This window comes from Scyliorhinus canicula, chromosome 15 (genome assembly GCF_902713615.1).
Source record: "Scyliorhinus canicula chromosome 15, sScyCan1.1, whole genome shotgun sequence".
NCBI classification, from domain to species: domain Eukaryota; kingdom Metazoa; phylum Chordata; class Chondrichthyes; order Carcharhiniformes; family Scyliorhinidae; genus Scyliorhinus; species Scyliorhinus canicula.
The window spans coordinates 107,264,994-107,282,734 of NC_052160.1; the positions used below are offsets into that span (position 1 = coordinate 107,264,994).

At 44.5% G+C, this 17,741-nt stretch overlaps 1 protein-coding gene across 1 annotated transcript in view; it reads left to right on the forward strand.

The window, feature by feature from the left end:
• The window catches only part of LOC119978360 (leucine-rich repeat-containing G-protein coupled receptor 6-like), a 294,338-nt gene that overhangs the window by 138,243 nt on the left and 138,354 nt on the right, over positions 1–17,741 (forward strand). The window contains 1 exon segment of the mRNA XM_038819949.1: positions 4,308–4,379. Coding sequence (XP_038675877.1) covers positions 4,308–4,379 — 72 coding nt within the window.

Genomic DNA, 17,741 nt, shown 5'->3' on the forward strand with positions numbered 1-17,741 from the left:
TTTCACCCTGCATCTTTCTGGTTAAGAAATATGACTGATACATTTTGGAAACAGTCGAGTCATTATTATTAGTTATACTACCACAGTTATTAATTCAATCTTACTTCGGCTTGAATTCATAAGTTTACATTTTTTTTGCGCGAACATTGTAATCTTGGAAGATATTTCTACCCATTTCATTGTAGAGTGAGGCTGGGCCTTGACTCCTGATTGACTTTGCTTCTTCTTTTTTGTTCCAATTAAGGGGCAATAAGCGTGACCAATCCACCTACCCTGCACAACTTTGAGTTGTGGGGGTGATACCCACGCAGACACGGGGAGAATGGGCAAACTCCAGATGGACAGTGACCCAGGGCCAGGATTGAACCCGGGTTTTCGGCATCATGAGGCAGCAGTGCTAACCACTGCGACACCATGCCGCCCGATATTGTTACTTCTTAGGATTGGCATGAATAATGGTGAACAATGCAGTTGAATTGTACCTGCAGCTTGAAAATTCAAACAGCTGTTGCGCTGGTTTAGTAAAAAGAATCGACACATTGGGCGGGATTTTTCGGGCCACGCAGTCATGCCCGGTCTGCGACTAAAAATTTGCGCCCAAGGTCAACGGATCTTTACATGTTGCCCGTCCCGTCCATGGCGATCTTACGGCGGGCGTGGTCAAAAATCCAGCCCATTATAAACATAGTACATAGTACATAGAACATACAGTGCAGAAGGAGGCCATTCGGCCCATCGAGTCTGCACCAATCCACTTAAGCCCCCACTTCCACCCTATCCCTATAACCCAATAACCCATCCTGACCGTTTTTTGTCACTAATGACAATTTATCATGGCCAATCCACCTAACCTGCACATTTTTGGACTGTGGGAGGAAACCAGAGCACTCGGAGGAAACCCACGCATACACGGGGAGAACGTGCAGACGCCGCACAGACAGTGACCCAGCGGGGAATCGATATCTGTACTCTTATCTCTATTCTTTATCATTTTAAATACTATTTTAAATAATTTCCCAACTGAAAGTAAGCCAAACTCTCCGGGACGGGATGTGCCATTTCACTATTTTCCTATTAGAAAATCAGTGCAAGTCCTTTCTAGTGCTTGGCATGCAGTACAGCAAATGACGTTCAAGCTTGTTCATTTTATTACATTAAAATATTCCTTTGCACATATCATGACCTCCATAGAGATCAATAATTTTTATAAAGAAGTATGAATTTCCCAGTGACTTGCGCAAAGGATCAAATGTCAAGATTTCACATTTTAAGATTTTTACTGCAACCAATAAACTAAGATCAACATCGACTAAACATCACTTAGTGAGCAACTACTACACGCAGCTATTCCCAGTCAGCTTCTTAACACAACTGAAAACCTCCCGCTGTGTTAATGCATTTTACCACCACCTCCATAGACACGTAGTTAAAGTCCAAAGCTCGTCTGAACTACTTTGGAGCTCCGAGGAATAGTGTCATGCTGAGGTCAAAAACTTGGCTGGAATTTTCCAATTCCTGCTGCCAGCAGGGTTATCTGACCTGCCAAAGACATTGGACATTTGGATGGTTCACCACATCTGCTGCGAGGGAGTTCGCCACGGGGGGGGGCGGGAATTTTTGGTCAGGTACGAATAGCAAGTTCACCATAGACAATGGGCGCAATTCACCGGAAAAATTTCTAAGTCCGGTTTTGGATTTGTTTCATAGGGTGTTTCTTGGCGGCTGCAGTGCTGAGATTGACACCACTATTCAATGGTACGTAGCCGTTTTTGTCAATCTCGGTGAGTTTCACCCCATCGAGGCCACACTTAGAAATATTTCCTGCACTGGGGAGCTGAGCTCGCCAGCCGGAGCGGCTCCTCACAGATCGGGGCGCCATTTTAAAATGCTGTCCCGATATGCCACCTTGCGCACCCCCCCCCCCCCCTTTCAGGATCCCCTGCTTTCAGGACCTCCCATCAACCCCCAACCTTTCTGTGCCGCCCTCAAAAGCCCCCTCATTCCCAATTAATGGGCATGGCTCCTCTGGCCCTGACCCTTGATATTATCATCCTCGCACCTGTGCATGTTGGCATCACCAGCCCTGCACCCTGATAGTGCCAGCCTGGCACCCTGATAGTGCCACCTGGGTTGGCATTGCTTGGGTTCCCAGGTGGCACTTCCACAGTGCCAGACTTGCAGTGCCAAAGTGCCCAGGTGCCAGGGAGAGTGCCATATTACTACACCGCCCTGTCGCTGATGGCCTGCGAGATCCCCTGAGGTGCCATCGTGATTATGGAAACCAGTGCTAAACAGCGTCCGATTGAGACTTCGCAGGCGCAGCCATTGACTCCTGGCTGCCAGATGAATATGGCGTCCAGATATTTAAATGCACCTAATGGCTCATTTAATCAGAATTAAATAGATCATGCCCAGAGTGGGTGATCCAGATTGTGCTGGGCAGCGTGAGTCAGGTGACTTGCACCCAGAACGGAGGTTGATTTGAGGCTCACCCCCGATTAATCTGTCGAACCCAGCATGGAACTGGGCTAGGCGCGGTGGGAAAATTGCGGCCAATGCCTTTGAGGATGTAGCTGTCACCTGTTTGGCTTTCATGACGCAGCTAATGGAGCTACCACTGACTCAAGAAGTCAAACGTGCTAGGGTTGCGAAATGCTGGTATGTTTCCAAATTCGGTGTTCTGTCTTACCGGGAGATGCCCAGTATTAGTCTGAGGCAGCAAAGGTAGAAGCTATTCCGCTGACTTTCATGACTTGCATAAGTTATCCACGTCTCGCTACTGTTGGCATTGAGAACACAAGCCTGGTACACCGAAACCTTTGTACTTTCAGTTAGTTTGCTGTTGGTCCACACTCAGCTTCTCAACTTTGACATGACAGCTATGGCTTTAACAATCCGGGTGCTGATTTCGGCATCAATATAGAACATAGAATTTACAGTGTAGAAGGAGGCCATTCGGCCCATCGAGTCTGCACCGGCTCTTGGAAAGAGCACCCTACACAAGGTCTACACCTCCACCCTATCTCCATAACCCAGAAACCCCACCCAACACTAAGGGCAATTTTGGACACTAAGGGCAATTTATCATGGCCAATCCACCTAACCTGCACATCTTTGGACTGTGGGAAGAAACCGGAGCACCCGGAGGAAACCCACGCACACACGGGGAGGATGTGCAGACTCCGCACAGACAGTGACCCAAGCCGGAATTGAACCTGGGATCCTAGAGCTGTAAAATTGAGCTATCCACAATGCTACCGTGCTGCCCATGCTCAAGGAACATGTTTCTGGTAATTGGTGATCCAAGGTGTGCAAAGCTGTGGATGACCTCCGGAGTAAGGTTACTAATGCTGATTAGTACTAATTACTAATCAGCGTCTTCCTGACGCTGATTGTCAGTCCAGAATTCTTGACAATCCAGAAAATCCGATCCACAAGCTGTTGCAAGTGAACTTCATCAGTAAACAGCAACTCACAAACTAGCACATTGCACACTTTGGTCCTGGCTTGCAGTCTTGCCAAGTTGAGCAGTTTGCCGTCGGCTCTGGCATGAAGGTAGGCGCCTTATTTTGGTTTGCCAAAAGTATACAATAGCAGCATGGATGAAAAATATATCAAAGAGTATTGGCGCCAGGACGCAGCCCTGCTTTACCCCACTGCTGATCATGAAGGCCTCAAATGATGCTGCATTGGAGCTGTTCTGTCCATGTTCTGACCTATAACTGAACTGTTAAGGTGATCTTCAGTAAATTAAATTAGTTCAGCTGCATTTTGTTGCTTTTAGTTACAGAAACACAAGCGATTGCAAAAGAGTCAAAGCCCTTTATTATTTTCATTGTGATATAACCTTGCAAAAGAAGAATTTACTGATAGATACATGTGTAAGACATCTTCAGCAAAGTAGTGAGACAAGATGCTGCGCTGTATAGATATTACAGTTCGAGACATAGATTAAAAATTCTCTCACATCAGCAAAAATGAAATGTATACAGTATTTCATTAGGGAGTCCTCAAAATGAGGGAAGAGGATTTGGGTTTCCTTACATAACCTGGGTATTCTAAAATGTCTCTAATCACGAATATTCGTCAGTATTTATTGGCTATGTAATAGCGTATATGTACTTTACATTTATCAAAATATTATGCAATTTGTTGCAATCTGGTTAAGGTTAACTTGCACACCTGTTCCGAGTATTGCATATCTGGCAATGCACTTTGCGTTTCCATTGCTATCAATTGGCTATTTTCACGGTGGATTATTTTACCGAGATTAATTCCACATGGCACTGTTCTTGTTTCTCTTGCAGAAGGCTGTCTGGAAATCACCTAGCACAGATCCCTATGAATGCTTTTGCTGGCCTCTACAATCTGAAAGTCCTGTAAGTATTAATAGTTCAGACTGCACCAAAGTATGTTTAATGTCAAGAATACAAATATTCACATTATCTCCGGAAATCTTCAGCCAGGTTCAACCTTGAGGTGTTGAACAGAGGACAGAATTTAGTATCCATTGGTCAGAGGGCCATGCTAATCTTTGCCTTAGCATATTCCTATATCACATTAAACCGTCTGAAAATGCTTTGTACATAGAACAAAGAAAATTACAGCACAGGAACAGGCCCTTCGGCCCACCCAGCCTGCGCCGATCCAGATCCTTTATCTAAACCTGTTGCCTATTTTCCAAGGCTCTACTTCTCTCTGTTCCCTGCCCGTTCATATATCTGTCCAGATGCATCTTAAATGATGCTATCGTGCCTGCCTCTACCATCTCCGCTGGCAAAGCGTTCCAGGCACCCACCACCCTCTGCGTAAAAAACTTTCCACGCACATCTCCCTTAAACTTTCCCCCTCTCACCTTGAAATTGTGACCCCTTGTAATTGACACCCCACTCTTGGAAAAAGCTTGTTGCTATCCACCCTGTCCATACCTCTCATAATGTTGTAGACCTCAATCAGGTCCCCCCTCAACCTCCGTCTTTCCAACGAAAACAATCCTGATCTACTCAACCTTTCTTCATAGCTAGCACCCTCCATTCCAGGCAACATCCTGGTGAACCTCCTCTGCACCCTCTCTAAAGCATCCACATCCTTCTGGTAATGGGGCGACTAGAACATAGCGTTCATTTTGAATTGCACTTGCTATGTTTAATATGTGCAGAGCTAATAGTTTTTTATATTATTCAGAAAGAGAATCAAATAAAGTACCAGCCTGTACCAGCCTCTCTGGACACGCGCCGGAATGTGGCGACTAGGGGCTTTTCACAGTAACTTCATTGAAGCCTACTCGTGACAAGAAGCGATTTTCATTTCAAGTGTGCTTGTGCTATGATCTATAAGTTAACCTTGTTGCATCAAAACTTTTATTACAGGCGTTATTACAGGAAAATCCCGTTTGTGTGAAATGGGTCGGGGCCGAGTTCATTCCTTAAAAAAAGGATTTGCCTTAAAACCTAGTATTGTGTAGTTCACCCTTAGAATTATAATAAAATTATCAGAGAACAGCAATATGGTCAACAAAAAGATGAATTTATTTCACAGTGTAGGACCATACACTCAAACAAAGAGGAATCAGCAAATGATTGAATAAAATAATTTCTGCGAGAGAACCCTTCAACATAATCGATTGAAAAAATAAATCAAAATAACACTCACTTTCATTCTGTAAAACTGGCAATTCTGGTAAATTGGTATTATGTAAATTTGGGATCTACCTGTATATTTTAATCAACCTTCACCTTGGTCACAGCTGAAACTCCTTGTTGGACATAATTCGTAAAATTAGTCCTTCTAGGACCTATTAATGTTGATCATCAAATGTTTTAAGCCACTTAAATAACTTTGCAGACAAATAATTATATTACAACTAATAGTTGACTCTACATTTCTTGGGAATACATGGCTTCTGGCAAGACTTTGGATAGATTTTCCGGTCCCCCAACAATCGCGGGATACTCCGTCGGCGGGATCCTCCGCTTTACTGGCAGCGCACCCACGCCTGCGGGTTTCCCAATGGCCAGAATGGAAAACCCCATTGGTGGGCTACGGGAACGGAGAAGGCCGTTCGCGCCGGTCGGCGGAGCGCAACCACTCCGGCGCAGGCCTAGCCGCTCAATGTGAGGGCTTGGCCCCAAAACGTGCGGAGAATTCCGCACCTTTGGGGAGGCCCGACGCCAGACTGGTTGACGCCACACCAATACGCCGGGACCCCCCGCCCCGCCGAGTAGGGGAGAATCCCGGTCCATATTCTAATGTTCCAGCACCATTTGTATTTTCCTTAATTCTTTAACCAAATATTTGAATAGGATTACGAAACTAAAAATTTGGCACTTTAAATTTGACATGCAATATTTACACCTGGGTCTTTCATTTTGACTTCAGTGCCATGTTCACCACTTAAAATTAATCTCTGTTAAGTACCAGTTAAGTACCAGAGACTGAACAGAATCAAATTTCTTTACTAAGGCCTGTAAATCCGACTCTGCAGATCCTTGGGTGGAATTTACCAGGCCCTTCTTCTGGCACAATTTTCCGCCCTGCCTAAGTCAATGTAGTTTTGAATGGTTCGCCGCATTTTACAGCCCTGCCCCTGTCACGATGGGCTGTAAAACCCCGCTCCATTATTTTCTGTGCTGTCATTTCTTAAGTTTATTCCCCCAGTTTTCTCAATCCAAGTACTAAACAATGATGAGGTATGATTCCAAAGATGCCAGCAGCACAGAGAAGCATCAGGGGGGCGATTCTCCAAAATGGAGATTAAGTGTTCGCGCCGTCGTGAATGCCGTCGCGTTTCACGACGGTGCAAAACGGGCACGGGGACATCCGATTCACGCCGGATTCCAGCCTCCCTTCCCGGCGCTAAATGGGCACTGTGCCAACCCACGCATGCGCAGTTGGGCCGCGCCAACCTATGCATGCGCGGGGGACTTCTTCAACGCTTCGGCCCCGGCACAACATGGCGCAGGGGTTCTGGGGCCGGAAACGGAAGAAAGTAGGCCCGGGGGGGGGGGGGTTTGCCGATCGGTGAGCCCCAATCGTGGGCAAGACCCCATCGGAAGCCCCCCCCCCCCCCGTGAAGGATCGCTTTTCCCCGCCCCACAGACTGCCCCCTGACCCTTAACGCAGAGTTCCCGCCAGCAGCGACCAGGGGTAAACGGCGCTGGCGGGACTCTGCCGTTTCCGCTCGGCCCGTCCGGGCCGGAGAATCGGTGGCCTGGCCTCGTGGAGTGGCCTACGACCGGCGCCGCACAAAACGCGCTGGCACAAATGGCGCTGATTCTCCACACCTCGGAGAATCGGGCGCTGCCGTCGGGGTGCGGTTGTGGCGATTCTCCAGCCCGGCGCGGGACTCGGAGAATCGTGCCCAATATCTACAGATGTGAGCCTGGAATATCGATAGATTGTCACCCATTACGGTTATGACCGATCATCCAACTCAATAGCCTGATCTCGCCTTCCCCCATATCCTTTGATCCCCTTTGTCCCCATTGCTATTTCTAACTGCTTCTGGAAAACAATTGTTTGGCTTCAACTGCTTTCTGTGGTGATGAATTCCACAGGCCGACCAGTCTTTAGGTGAAGGAATTTCTCCGCACCTCAGTTCTAAATGGTCCACCCCATATCCTCAGACTGTCACCCCTGGTTCTGGACACTGCAAGCATTGGGAACATCCTCCCTGCATCTACCCTGTCTAGTACTGTTAGAATTTTATAGGTTGCAATGAGGTTCCCCAATCATTCTTCTCAACTCCAACAAATACAATGTTAACCGATTCAATTTCTCCTCACACATCAATCTTGCTATCCCAGGAATAAGTCTGGTAAATCTTTGCTGCACTCCCTCTATAGCAAGAACATCCTTCCTCAGATGAGGAGACCAAAACTGCACACAATATTCCAGGTGTGGCCTCACCGAGGACCTGTATAATTGCTGCAAGACATCCCTGCTCCTGAACTCAAATCCTCTCGCTATGATAGCCAATATACCATTTGCCTTCTTTAGAGCCTTCTGCACCTGCATGGTTACCTCCAGCAATAGGTGTATAAGGACACCCAGGTCTCATTTCACATTCCCCCCTCCTAATTTATGGCCATTCAGAAAATAATCTGCCTTCCCATTTTAGCTACCAAAGTGGATAACCACACATTTATCCAAATTATACTGCATCTGCCATTCATTTGCCCAGTCACCCAAATCATACTGAAGGATCTCCGCATTCTCCTCCCAGATGGGGAGCTTCTGTCACATCCCAGGGACATGGTCATCAATATCTTTGGATCGGCATCCTGCACTTGGAAGGGCATCTTAGTTTTGCCTATCACATTCCAATGTCAAAGTGGACTGTAGCCACTTAGCCAGCCATCTCGTCCTGTCCTGAAGGAAAAGGGCATATGTTGTTGTCATCAGTTACACACAGCAAAATTGTAGTGTTACAAAGGTAATTGATTTCCGCTACTCAACCAGAATCAAGAACTTGCATTGAATTTTTTTACAGTCAAGAGGAGGCAGGGGGCATAGTGGTTAGCACTGCTGCCTCACAGCTCCAGGGACCCCGATTCGATTCCTGCCTTGGATGAATATCTGTGTGGAGTTTGCATGTTCACCCCATCCAGCTTCCGCCCACAGTCCAAAGGTTAGGTGGGCTGACTATGATCAGTGTGCAGGATTACTGGTATAGGGTGGGGGAATGGGCCGAGGTGGATTGCTTTTCGGTGGGTCGGGGCAGACTTAGTGGTCCGAATGACCTATTTCTGCACTGTAGGGATTCAATGGATGCATCCATGGAGTTAAATATTTCCCCAAATAGTGTATTGGTCCATGATCTCGACATCATTCCGCTTTCTTCTGAGTTTCACTCAGGCAGGTTTGATGGCAAAGGGAAACCCCCATGCAGTGGTTAGGTAAGGCATTTAAGTCTTCAAATATGTCATGAAGTTCTTTTTTAACCGAGGATCCTGCTTTGCAGTCAGCAGACCTATTTCCTAAGCTGTCAACAAGGTTTGAGCACAATGTAAACAACCCCTTCGGTGAAACTGACATGTACAGAAATTTTCTGAAAATTGAACTGAAGAGCGTCAGTCATGGCCAGGTGAAAGACTGCTGCCGTAGCATTCCTTGTCAGAGAGTGTTTTCAGTGCTCGCGAGGTGATTGCAAAAGTCTTGGAAGTAATTTCACCTATCTTGCAGCTCACCCACCTTCAACCTCACTTCCCTTTCGACACAGCAAAGTATCACTGCTTTGTGCCTCTGATGAAGAACAGCAACACCAAAAACAGCAGCAGGAGCAATATCAGCAGCGGCACCTGTAGCCTTCCCCTAAGCCACATTCAGCTCCACAGGACAAAAGGGATTGAGACAGAGATGCAGCTGCATTTTTGGTTGGAGAGGTTGTCCTCTTCCTCCCACCCTCACTTCAGCACTTCAGATCCCACATGAGGACTTCCAGATAAGAGTGCGAGCTTTCTCAGGTCTCCTCTCTATTCTTACGGTTGGTGTAACCTCCAAGGTCCACGTGCAGGTGAGCCATTGTAATCAGTGGTCCCTTTAATTAGAGTTTTTTCATTTACCAATCCAGCGTATCGCCTTGCCCACCCTCCCTGATCAGCTGGGGCACCTGAAAGCAGGATGTGAATGCCGTGGCTCAACTGAGGATCTCCACTGGGCCCCGACTCACTATTGGTCCTGCAATCAGTTTAAAATTCTGCCCTATGTTTTAAAACTTCCTGGACCCCATGTACAGGCATCAACAACACTCGTGTCAGTTCTTCAAACAGTTCGGTTGAGGTCCCAAAAGAAAGTCATGTGTGGAATTTCTGGAGTCGCCCACGGACAATGGAAGGATGAGTGCAATATTAGATTCTACCTCAAATCCTGACCTCAAGCAGGCAAAGCTTCCCTCGTTCCAAACGCAGTGTTGAACAGCGAACCCCTCAAAAGAACACAGGCTCATTTTCCTCATCCTCCGGGATTCATATGTTCTCTCAATATTAGGGACGTAAGATTCCTTGTGTTCATTAAAAACTATTGAAAATGTGCATCTATTCCCTTTATCTTCATTGTGATGAGCAAATTTCAGGTAATCCAAGAGGCTCCTCATTTTGTTTTGCAACTTAAATTCCTATTTTATGAGTCTCTATTGCCTGAATCAATATCAGAAAAAGGCCAGCCTCATGCTTCAGTAGTATTTTAATAGGAAATGCCAATAATGTCGTTGGAGTCAGGCCATCAGCTAGAAATTAATTCGACATTCCTCATATCGACGACATCTACAATTGTTTTAAAAGTACCTTTGATGTTCGGCAAAATTGATAGGATGTTGGCAGCCTTGAAGCAATGGCTTTTATATTCTTTGTTAAGTTAAAAGCTGGGCCTGGTTTCAAGTAGATTTTGAAATGTTGGTCTATTATCAAATCATTGCACAAATATAGTTCCACTGAAGCAATCTGGGATATATATTCAAATTGATATCGAGGGACAATGTAAGCATTTTTGTTTGTTGAAGGATTTATTTGTTTGCATGGTTTTGAATTTATCCAGGGTGCACTTTTTAATGGGTGATTTTTGAGGGGCAGGGGGCCAATTTTAACCTTTCCCATCTGACAGGAATTGATAGTGTCAGGCCAGCCATCCATTTTATACCCTGCCTGAATTTACTCGTCATTCACATCTTTTCACTTCGATTCAGTCCACAAACTTGCGAAACAAAACGGAAGCTCAAATAGTTTTAACTTTCTGCTAATTGAAATGCTACCAGCCAACTTTCCACCTTTCTCAGGCAGGAAGTTTGAATGAAATGGCAGTATCTTGTGTGACCTAAGGGTTACCCACTGTGGCCAGGAAGTGGTGGGGACAACTAACAGGCCCCATAGTGGAAGAGTGATGGCAGCAGAGCAGGCTCAAGCCGCTCTGGAGGCAAGTAAAAGAGAAATTCAAACTTTCCTTTTTTGGGTCTCTTTGTCTCTCACTCCACTCCGTCGTTGGGTTGGCTTGGTGGGAAGCGCACTGCTGCTTCTGGCTCAAACCACCTGATGGAAATTGCAGTTGGGTCTCAATGACATCATCAGGACTCCAGATGCATATGTTTGAAAAGTCCTGCCGTGCTTTGAGCCAAGTGTCCTTGATGCCTCCCGAATACGAACTATACGGCAGGTCAACTCACTGTTTCTACAGCACAAGTAAGCGACTGGGATGTTTTTAACTGCCCACACTACTTATTGCTGTTAGAGGGTAGTTATGGCTCTACCTGACTATGTTATTGAATTTGGAACCCTTTGCGCGGGATTTACCGATCAACCCGCCACCTGTTTTCGGTGGCGGAGGCAGACATTTACCGACCCCGCCGTGGTCGACGGGATTTCCCGGTGACTGCTCCACTTGTGGCCAGGAATCCGATGCGCTGGCGTGGCACCGGAATATCTAGCCGGTGTGAACAGCTGGTAGATAGCGGCCAATATTAGTGACCTCAAAAGTTACCTGCAAAGAAAATGACCTCCTGCACACATCCACAGCATTGGAGTTCACAGTGTTGGAACATAGCCAGATCTCTACTGCAGCATCATAATCATGATAATATTTTACAATGATAGACACTTTTGGATTGCGGCCACCTTCAGGAAATTAATAATAATAATAATCATAATAATTTATTGTCACTTGTAGGCTGACATGAATGCAATGAAGTTACTGTGAAAAGCCCCTAGTTGCCACATTCCGGCGCCTGTCCGGGTACACAGGGAGAATACAGAATGTCAAAATTGCCATACAGCACGTCTTTCGGGACTTGTGGGAGGAAACCGGAGCAGCCGGAGGAAACCCACACAGACACGGGGAGAATGTGCAGACCCCGCATAGACAGTGACCAAAGCTGGGAGTCGTACCTGGGACCCTGGCGCTGAGAAGCAGCAGTGCTAACCACTGTGCTACCATGCCGGCCACTTAAATTAAAGGTTAATTCACAGATTTATTGTATCTGTGAAAGTGAGATTTACAAGTTATCTCTTTCCAGGTTATTCATGAAGGCCCCGTCTTCTCAACCTTGCCCCTCGCCCGAGGTGTGGTGATCCTCAGGATAGACTACCACCAGTCAGCTCTCTTCCTCAAAGGAGAAAACAGTCTATGGTCACCTGGGACTATGGTGATTTTACCTTTTTTTTATTTTTCCAGGTATAACAGCATCTGAAAGGAAAGTAAGCAGTCAATAATTTACTATTTTGTCCCAATTTATCTTTGGCGTTCATTCCTAATAGTCAGACTAATAGTTATAATGATGCACCCAACTTGTCCCAGGGGACTGGTTAGCTCAGTTGGCTGGAGCATGGTGCTTGATAACACCGACGATGTGGGTTCAGTGCTCAAGCTGGCTGAGTTCGAGCTTGGGATCTGCTTCTTCTCCTTGCCCCATTTGTGGTATCATGGAAGAGAGATATGTGGACATCCGTGGGCAGCATGATAGCATAGTGGTTAACACAGTTGCTTCACAGCACCAGGGTCCCAGGTTCGATTCCTGGCTTGGGTCACTGTCTGTGCGGAGTCTGCACGTTCTCCCACATCTGCATGGGTTTCCTCCGGGTGCTCCGGTTTCCTCCCACAGTCCAAAGGTGTGCAGGTCAGATGGATTGGCCATTCTAAATTGCCCTTAGTGTCCAAAAATGTTAGGTTGGGTTATGGGGATAAAGGGGATAGGGTGGAGGAGTGGGGTACTCTTTCCAAGGTTGGAAGGTTGCAAGGTTGCAGACTCGATGGGCTGAATGGCCTCCTTCTGCACGATAAATTCTATGAATTAGTGACACACAGACAATGAAGACGCTACATTGAGAGAGAAAACCTGTCTCTGGGAAATTTGTAATCTGTGCTATTGTTTTTAATTTTAGCTTTGTTACATTTTTCAAATTACATCGTCTGTATTAATCTGATTAAAATATTTTCGAACAGCTTTGCATGAAATGGGGCACATTCAAGGATCAGTAGCTTAGCGAAAGAACAGAAAATGTCTCTGGATTACAATTTCCTGCTGTGTGTTCCTGCTGGAAATTATTACGAAACTTCTCTTTCCAAGCACATCATAGTAAGAAGTGAGGTCTTGGCCCCTAAAGGTGCGGATTTCTCTGCAACTATGGAGCGGCCGGACGCCGCAGTGGTTCACGCCACTCCATCCCTCCGGGACCCCCCGCCCCACCGGGTAGGGGAGAATCCAGCCCCATATATGTAAACAAAGTCCGTTCATCCGTTGTCGCAGCGTCTGCATGGTCTCGCCAATGTACCATGCTTCGGGAGCAACGCTGCGACAACGGATGAATGGACATCGCGCGACAATCGCCAGGCAGGAATGTTCCCTTCCAGTCGGGGAACACTTCAGCAGTCTAGGGCATTCAGCCTCTGATCTCTGGGTAAGCGTTCTCCAAGTTGCCTTCAGGACGCGTGGCAAAGCAAAATCGCCGAGCAGAAGCTTATAGCCAAGTTCCGCACACATGAGTACGGCCTCAACCGGGACCTTGGATTCATGTCGCATTACATTCAGCCCCACCATCTGGCCTGGGCTTGCAAAATCCTACCAACTGTCCTGGTTTGAGACAATTCACACCTCTAAATTGGGGTTACCCCTATCTCTGGATCTGTAAAGACTCAATTACCTGCAAATGCTCGCATTCAAAGCATTGTCTTGCATCTTTGACTTCGTCTTTATATATGTTTCTGGAACATACCTCTTCATTCACCTGAGGAAGGAGCAGTGCTCCGAAAGCTAGTGTTTGAAACAAATCTTTTAAATCTTTAACCTGGTGTTGTAAGACTTTTTACTGTGCTCACCCCAGTCCAATGCCGGCATCTCCATATCATAAGCACATCATGACATCTTCACGTTAGCTTAGTTTCGATTGTAGTGGAAGAAGCTGAAGAAATTCAAATTGCTATTGATTGAACTCCAAACTGTTTCTGACACTGTCAGGAACAGGAATTTAAGAAAAACAATAGGCCATTTAGCTTTTCAAGCCTGTTATGTCATTCAATGAAATCTGTGGCCTACCTCCATATACCTTGGCCCCAGAATTAGCTAGCTGCTGACTGTTTTAGGATCTCGACTTGGCAACCTGTTTTTCAAAAGACTAATTCAAGGCACTTTAAAGTAAGTATAGTCTTACTATTTGCAGTCAATATGAAAAATACCAATTGCTCCATTTTAGAGGACTTCCTTTAAGGACAATTATCTGCTTCACAACAGTCCGTTTTCTCAATTACTAGCATTCATTCATGTGAATCCAAAATTCTTCAAAGATTACGTTTGGTAGAAAGTGCACCCATTAAGCTCAGGAATGAAAAATACCCTCTTGAATAAGGTATAAGAGGGTGACTGGCACCTCTGAAATTGTAGCCCATCATGGGAAGGACTAAAGAACCGACTGGCAAAGAAATAGCAACTTTTAAACTATGTTTTCACTGAACATTTGTCTGCAGCAATTTGCATTAGGAGTTTGTTTGTCTTTTTGTCACTCAAGTGTATGTTTCAATGGTAAATAGAGTTAAGATAGGCAAAGAAAACAAACTACTGTACTGTGAAGAAAGCAATAAAAATGCAAAGAAACAAAAGGAAGTGGAAAAGATGAAAGAATGATTCGAAGAAAATAGTTTTCAGATCCTGAAATCTAGAAGCTTTGAGCTCTTTGATCAAGAGGCCTTTAAAATGGGTAAAGAATAAAAGACTTTTTTAACCTGCTTTCTGTGCATGAACAGATTCGATTACTGTACATTCGCTAATAGCACTGAGTGACTTTTCAGACTTCAGCCACAACTGATAAAGACGTATTCACTTCAGAAAAACAATTACAGAAACATTTAAGTAGGAGAGCCAAAGATAGGTTCAGCAAACTTAAATCTCTTTCTCTATCCCAGAGGGAGTGTGCCCAGGATAAATTCAGCTTTCCCATTTAACTCACTTCTGTTGTTCGCTAAGTAAACCTTCATTCATTTCCACAGCACTTAGTCATAAGGCAATCCTTTTGCTTCCTTTGATCAGCATATGTTTCCCAGAGGAGACAAAAAAACAGCTGTTTAATGAGTATATTTTATTTTTTTAATTCCTCCCAGGTCTCGAGAGAAAGTGTGTTCAACACAACACTTTAAATCATTGTGTACCATTGTACTGTACATGTGTTCTTGCAGAATATTCCTGTCTGTCATGATTGTAACTTCAGAAATAAAACTTAATTTATTGCAGTATAAATCCAAGCTCTATAGACAATACTAGCAATCTAGCTACATTTTTAAAACCTTTTTCCAAACTAATGTGGCGCATCGTTGATGGTTTCATTGTGTCTGGCAATAATCAAGATACATTCTTCACTTCTTTAAACATTTGTTGTTAATATAAAAACTAAAGAGTACTTCAGTTTGATTTATTGCTATTGACTTAGTACAATAAGTTAGCTCTCCAGAAATTTTTTTCAACAATTCTGTATTGACGCACCAAACATTTGTCATTTTAATCACCACTCCTAGTTCAGGCAATTTGACATAAGATAGCTTTTTAAGGACTTAAGGAACAGCATATATATTCAGCCGATATAGGAATCTTCAGTGCATTGTTTAACGTAATACGTTTTAATTAATTTCTAATCTTCTATTATATCCTGCTTTGTGTTTTGTGAGAGCCAAACTGTTAGATCCTTTGTTGAGAAATTTTGAATTGTTTTCTTTAATGAGTATTTGTGGCTCCATTGTCCAACGTGTTACTTTGTGGACAACAACAACTTGAATTTAAAAAGCATCTTTAACATAGTAAAACATTCCAACATACTTCACAGGAGGGTATAAAAGAACATTTGACACTGAGCCACAAAGGGACTATATGGATGGGTGATCAACAGCTTGATCAGAAAGAGATTTTTAATGACTGCCTTAAAGGGAGAAAGAAAGTTTGAGAATCAGAGAGATTTAAGAAGAGAATTTCAGAGACTAGGGCTTGAAGTTGATGGCATGGCCACCAATGGTGGAGCAATTAAAATTAGCGATAAGCAAGAGAATTGGAGGAACACTGATACCATTAAATGCTGTAAGGCTGGAAAGGTTCCAGAGATAGGGAGAAAGGGGTGGGGCTAGGGAGGGTTTTGAAAACAAGGATGAAAATATTTTAAGTTGTAAAGTCGAAATCTATAGAGTGGGAAGGTAAGGAAGACGACAGTTGTTTAATTATCCAACAAATTGTTTGCTATTTAACCACGTGAAGTTTGCTTAATAATTGTTCAACAAAGAAAGAATAGTCAAACATCTAGAAACAGATAGCAAAAGCACTGATTCTAACCACTGATTTTAGCAAACTTGATAGTTCTGGTATATTCAAGACGTTCAATATGTATGTAACTTAAACCCTACCAATGTGACTTTCAAACCAAACATGATAGTGTCGAAAAACTTGAATCAAATTACTGTGGTCTCCTTTTCCAGGGAGGAAATCAGCTCATTGGAGCTATTTTCTGTTGGAAGCATGTTCTGGGTTAAAGTCAATCACAGAATAATCGAATAATACAGCACTGAAGAGGCCTTTCGGCCATCGATTCTGCGTCAATGCATGAAAAACACTTAATCCCATTTGGCAGCACTTGGTCCATAGCCTTGAATGTTATGACATGCCAAGTACTCATCCAGGTACTTTTTAAAGGATGTGAGGCAACCTGCTTCTACCACCCTCCCAGGCAGTGCATTCCAAACCATCACCATCCTCTGGGTAAAAAAGCCTTTCCTCAAATTCCCCCCGACCTCCTGGTAACTGACCCTTCACCGAAGGGAATGTTGTGGATTACCAAGTAAACCATTAGGAATACTGAAGGTGATTTAACATTTAACAACAACATCTTGCACTCACGTTATCATAGGAAAAAAGTTAATGCTGAGGCAAAGAAGAAATTACTGAGGTCAAAATCCTTGAACTCCCTCCCTAACAGCACTGTGGGTATACCTACACCACATAGATTCCAAAATTTCAAGAAGGCAGCTCACCATCACCTTCTCAAGCGCAATTAGAAATGGGTAATACAGATTGGTCCAGCCAGTGAAGCCCAAATCCCTTGTGTGAATAAAAAGAAGGAGGATCTTGAACGAGGAGAGGGAGCTGGAAAGGTAAAGGAGTTTAGAACATAAGAAATAGTAGTAAGCCATGTGGCCCATCGACTGGGTTCCATTATTAAATAAGAACATCACTGAACATTTACATCAGCTCCAATATTCTGCCCCTTCTTCATATTCCCTTAGTTCCCAATGATTCTCTTGATACTTCACAGAATCACAGGATTGTTACAGCACAGAGAAGGTCATCGTATCTGCACTGGATCTCCGAAAGAGCATTACACCTTGTGCCATTCTCCTGACCTCTGTATATTGTTTCTTTTCTTACAACACCAGTTTAAAGTCCAACAGGTTTGTTTCAAATCACTAGCTTTCAGAGCACTGCTCCTTCCTCAAGTGAATGAACCTCACCTCACCTCCCTCACTTGAGGAAAAAGCAGTGCTCCGAAAGCTAGTGATTTGAAACACACCTGTTGGACTTTAACCTGATGTTGTAAGACTTCTTACTGTGCTCACCCCAGTCCAACGCCGGCATCTCAACATCATGTTTCTTTTCAAATAATAATCTAATTCCCTTGTGAATGCCTCGATTGAACCTGCTTCCACCACTCTCTCAGGCAGCACATTCAAGGCCCTTACCATTTGTCTTGTTATGCCTTTGGCGTAACATAAGCTGCTTCCTTGATGTTCAC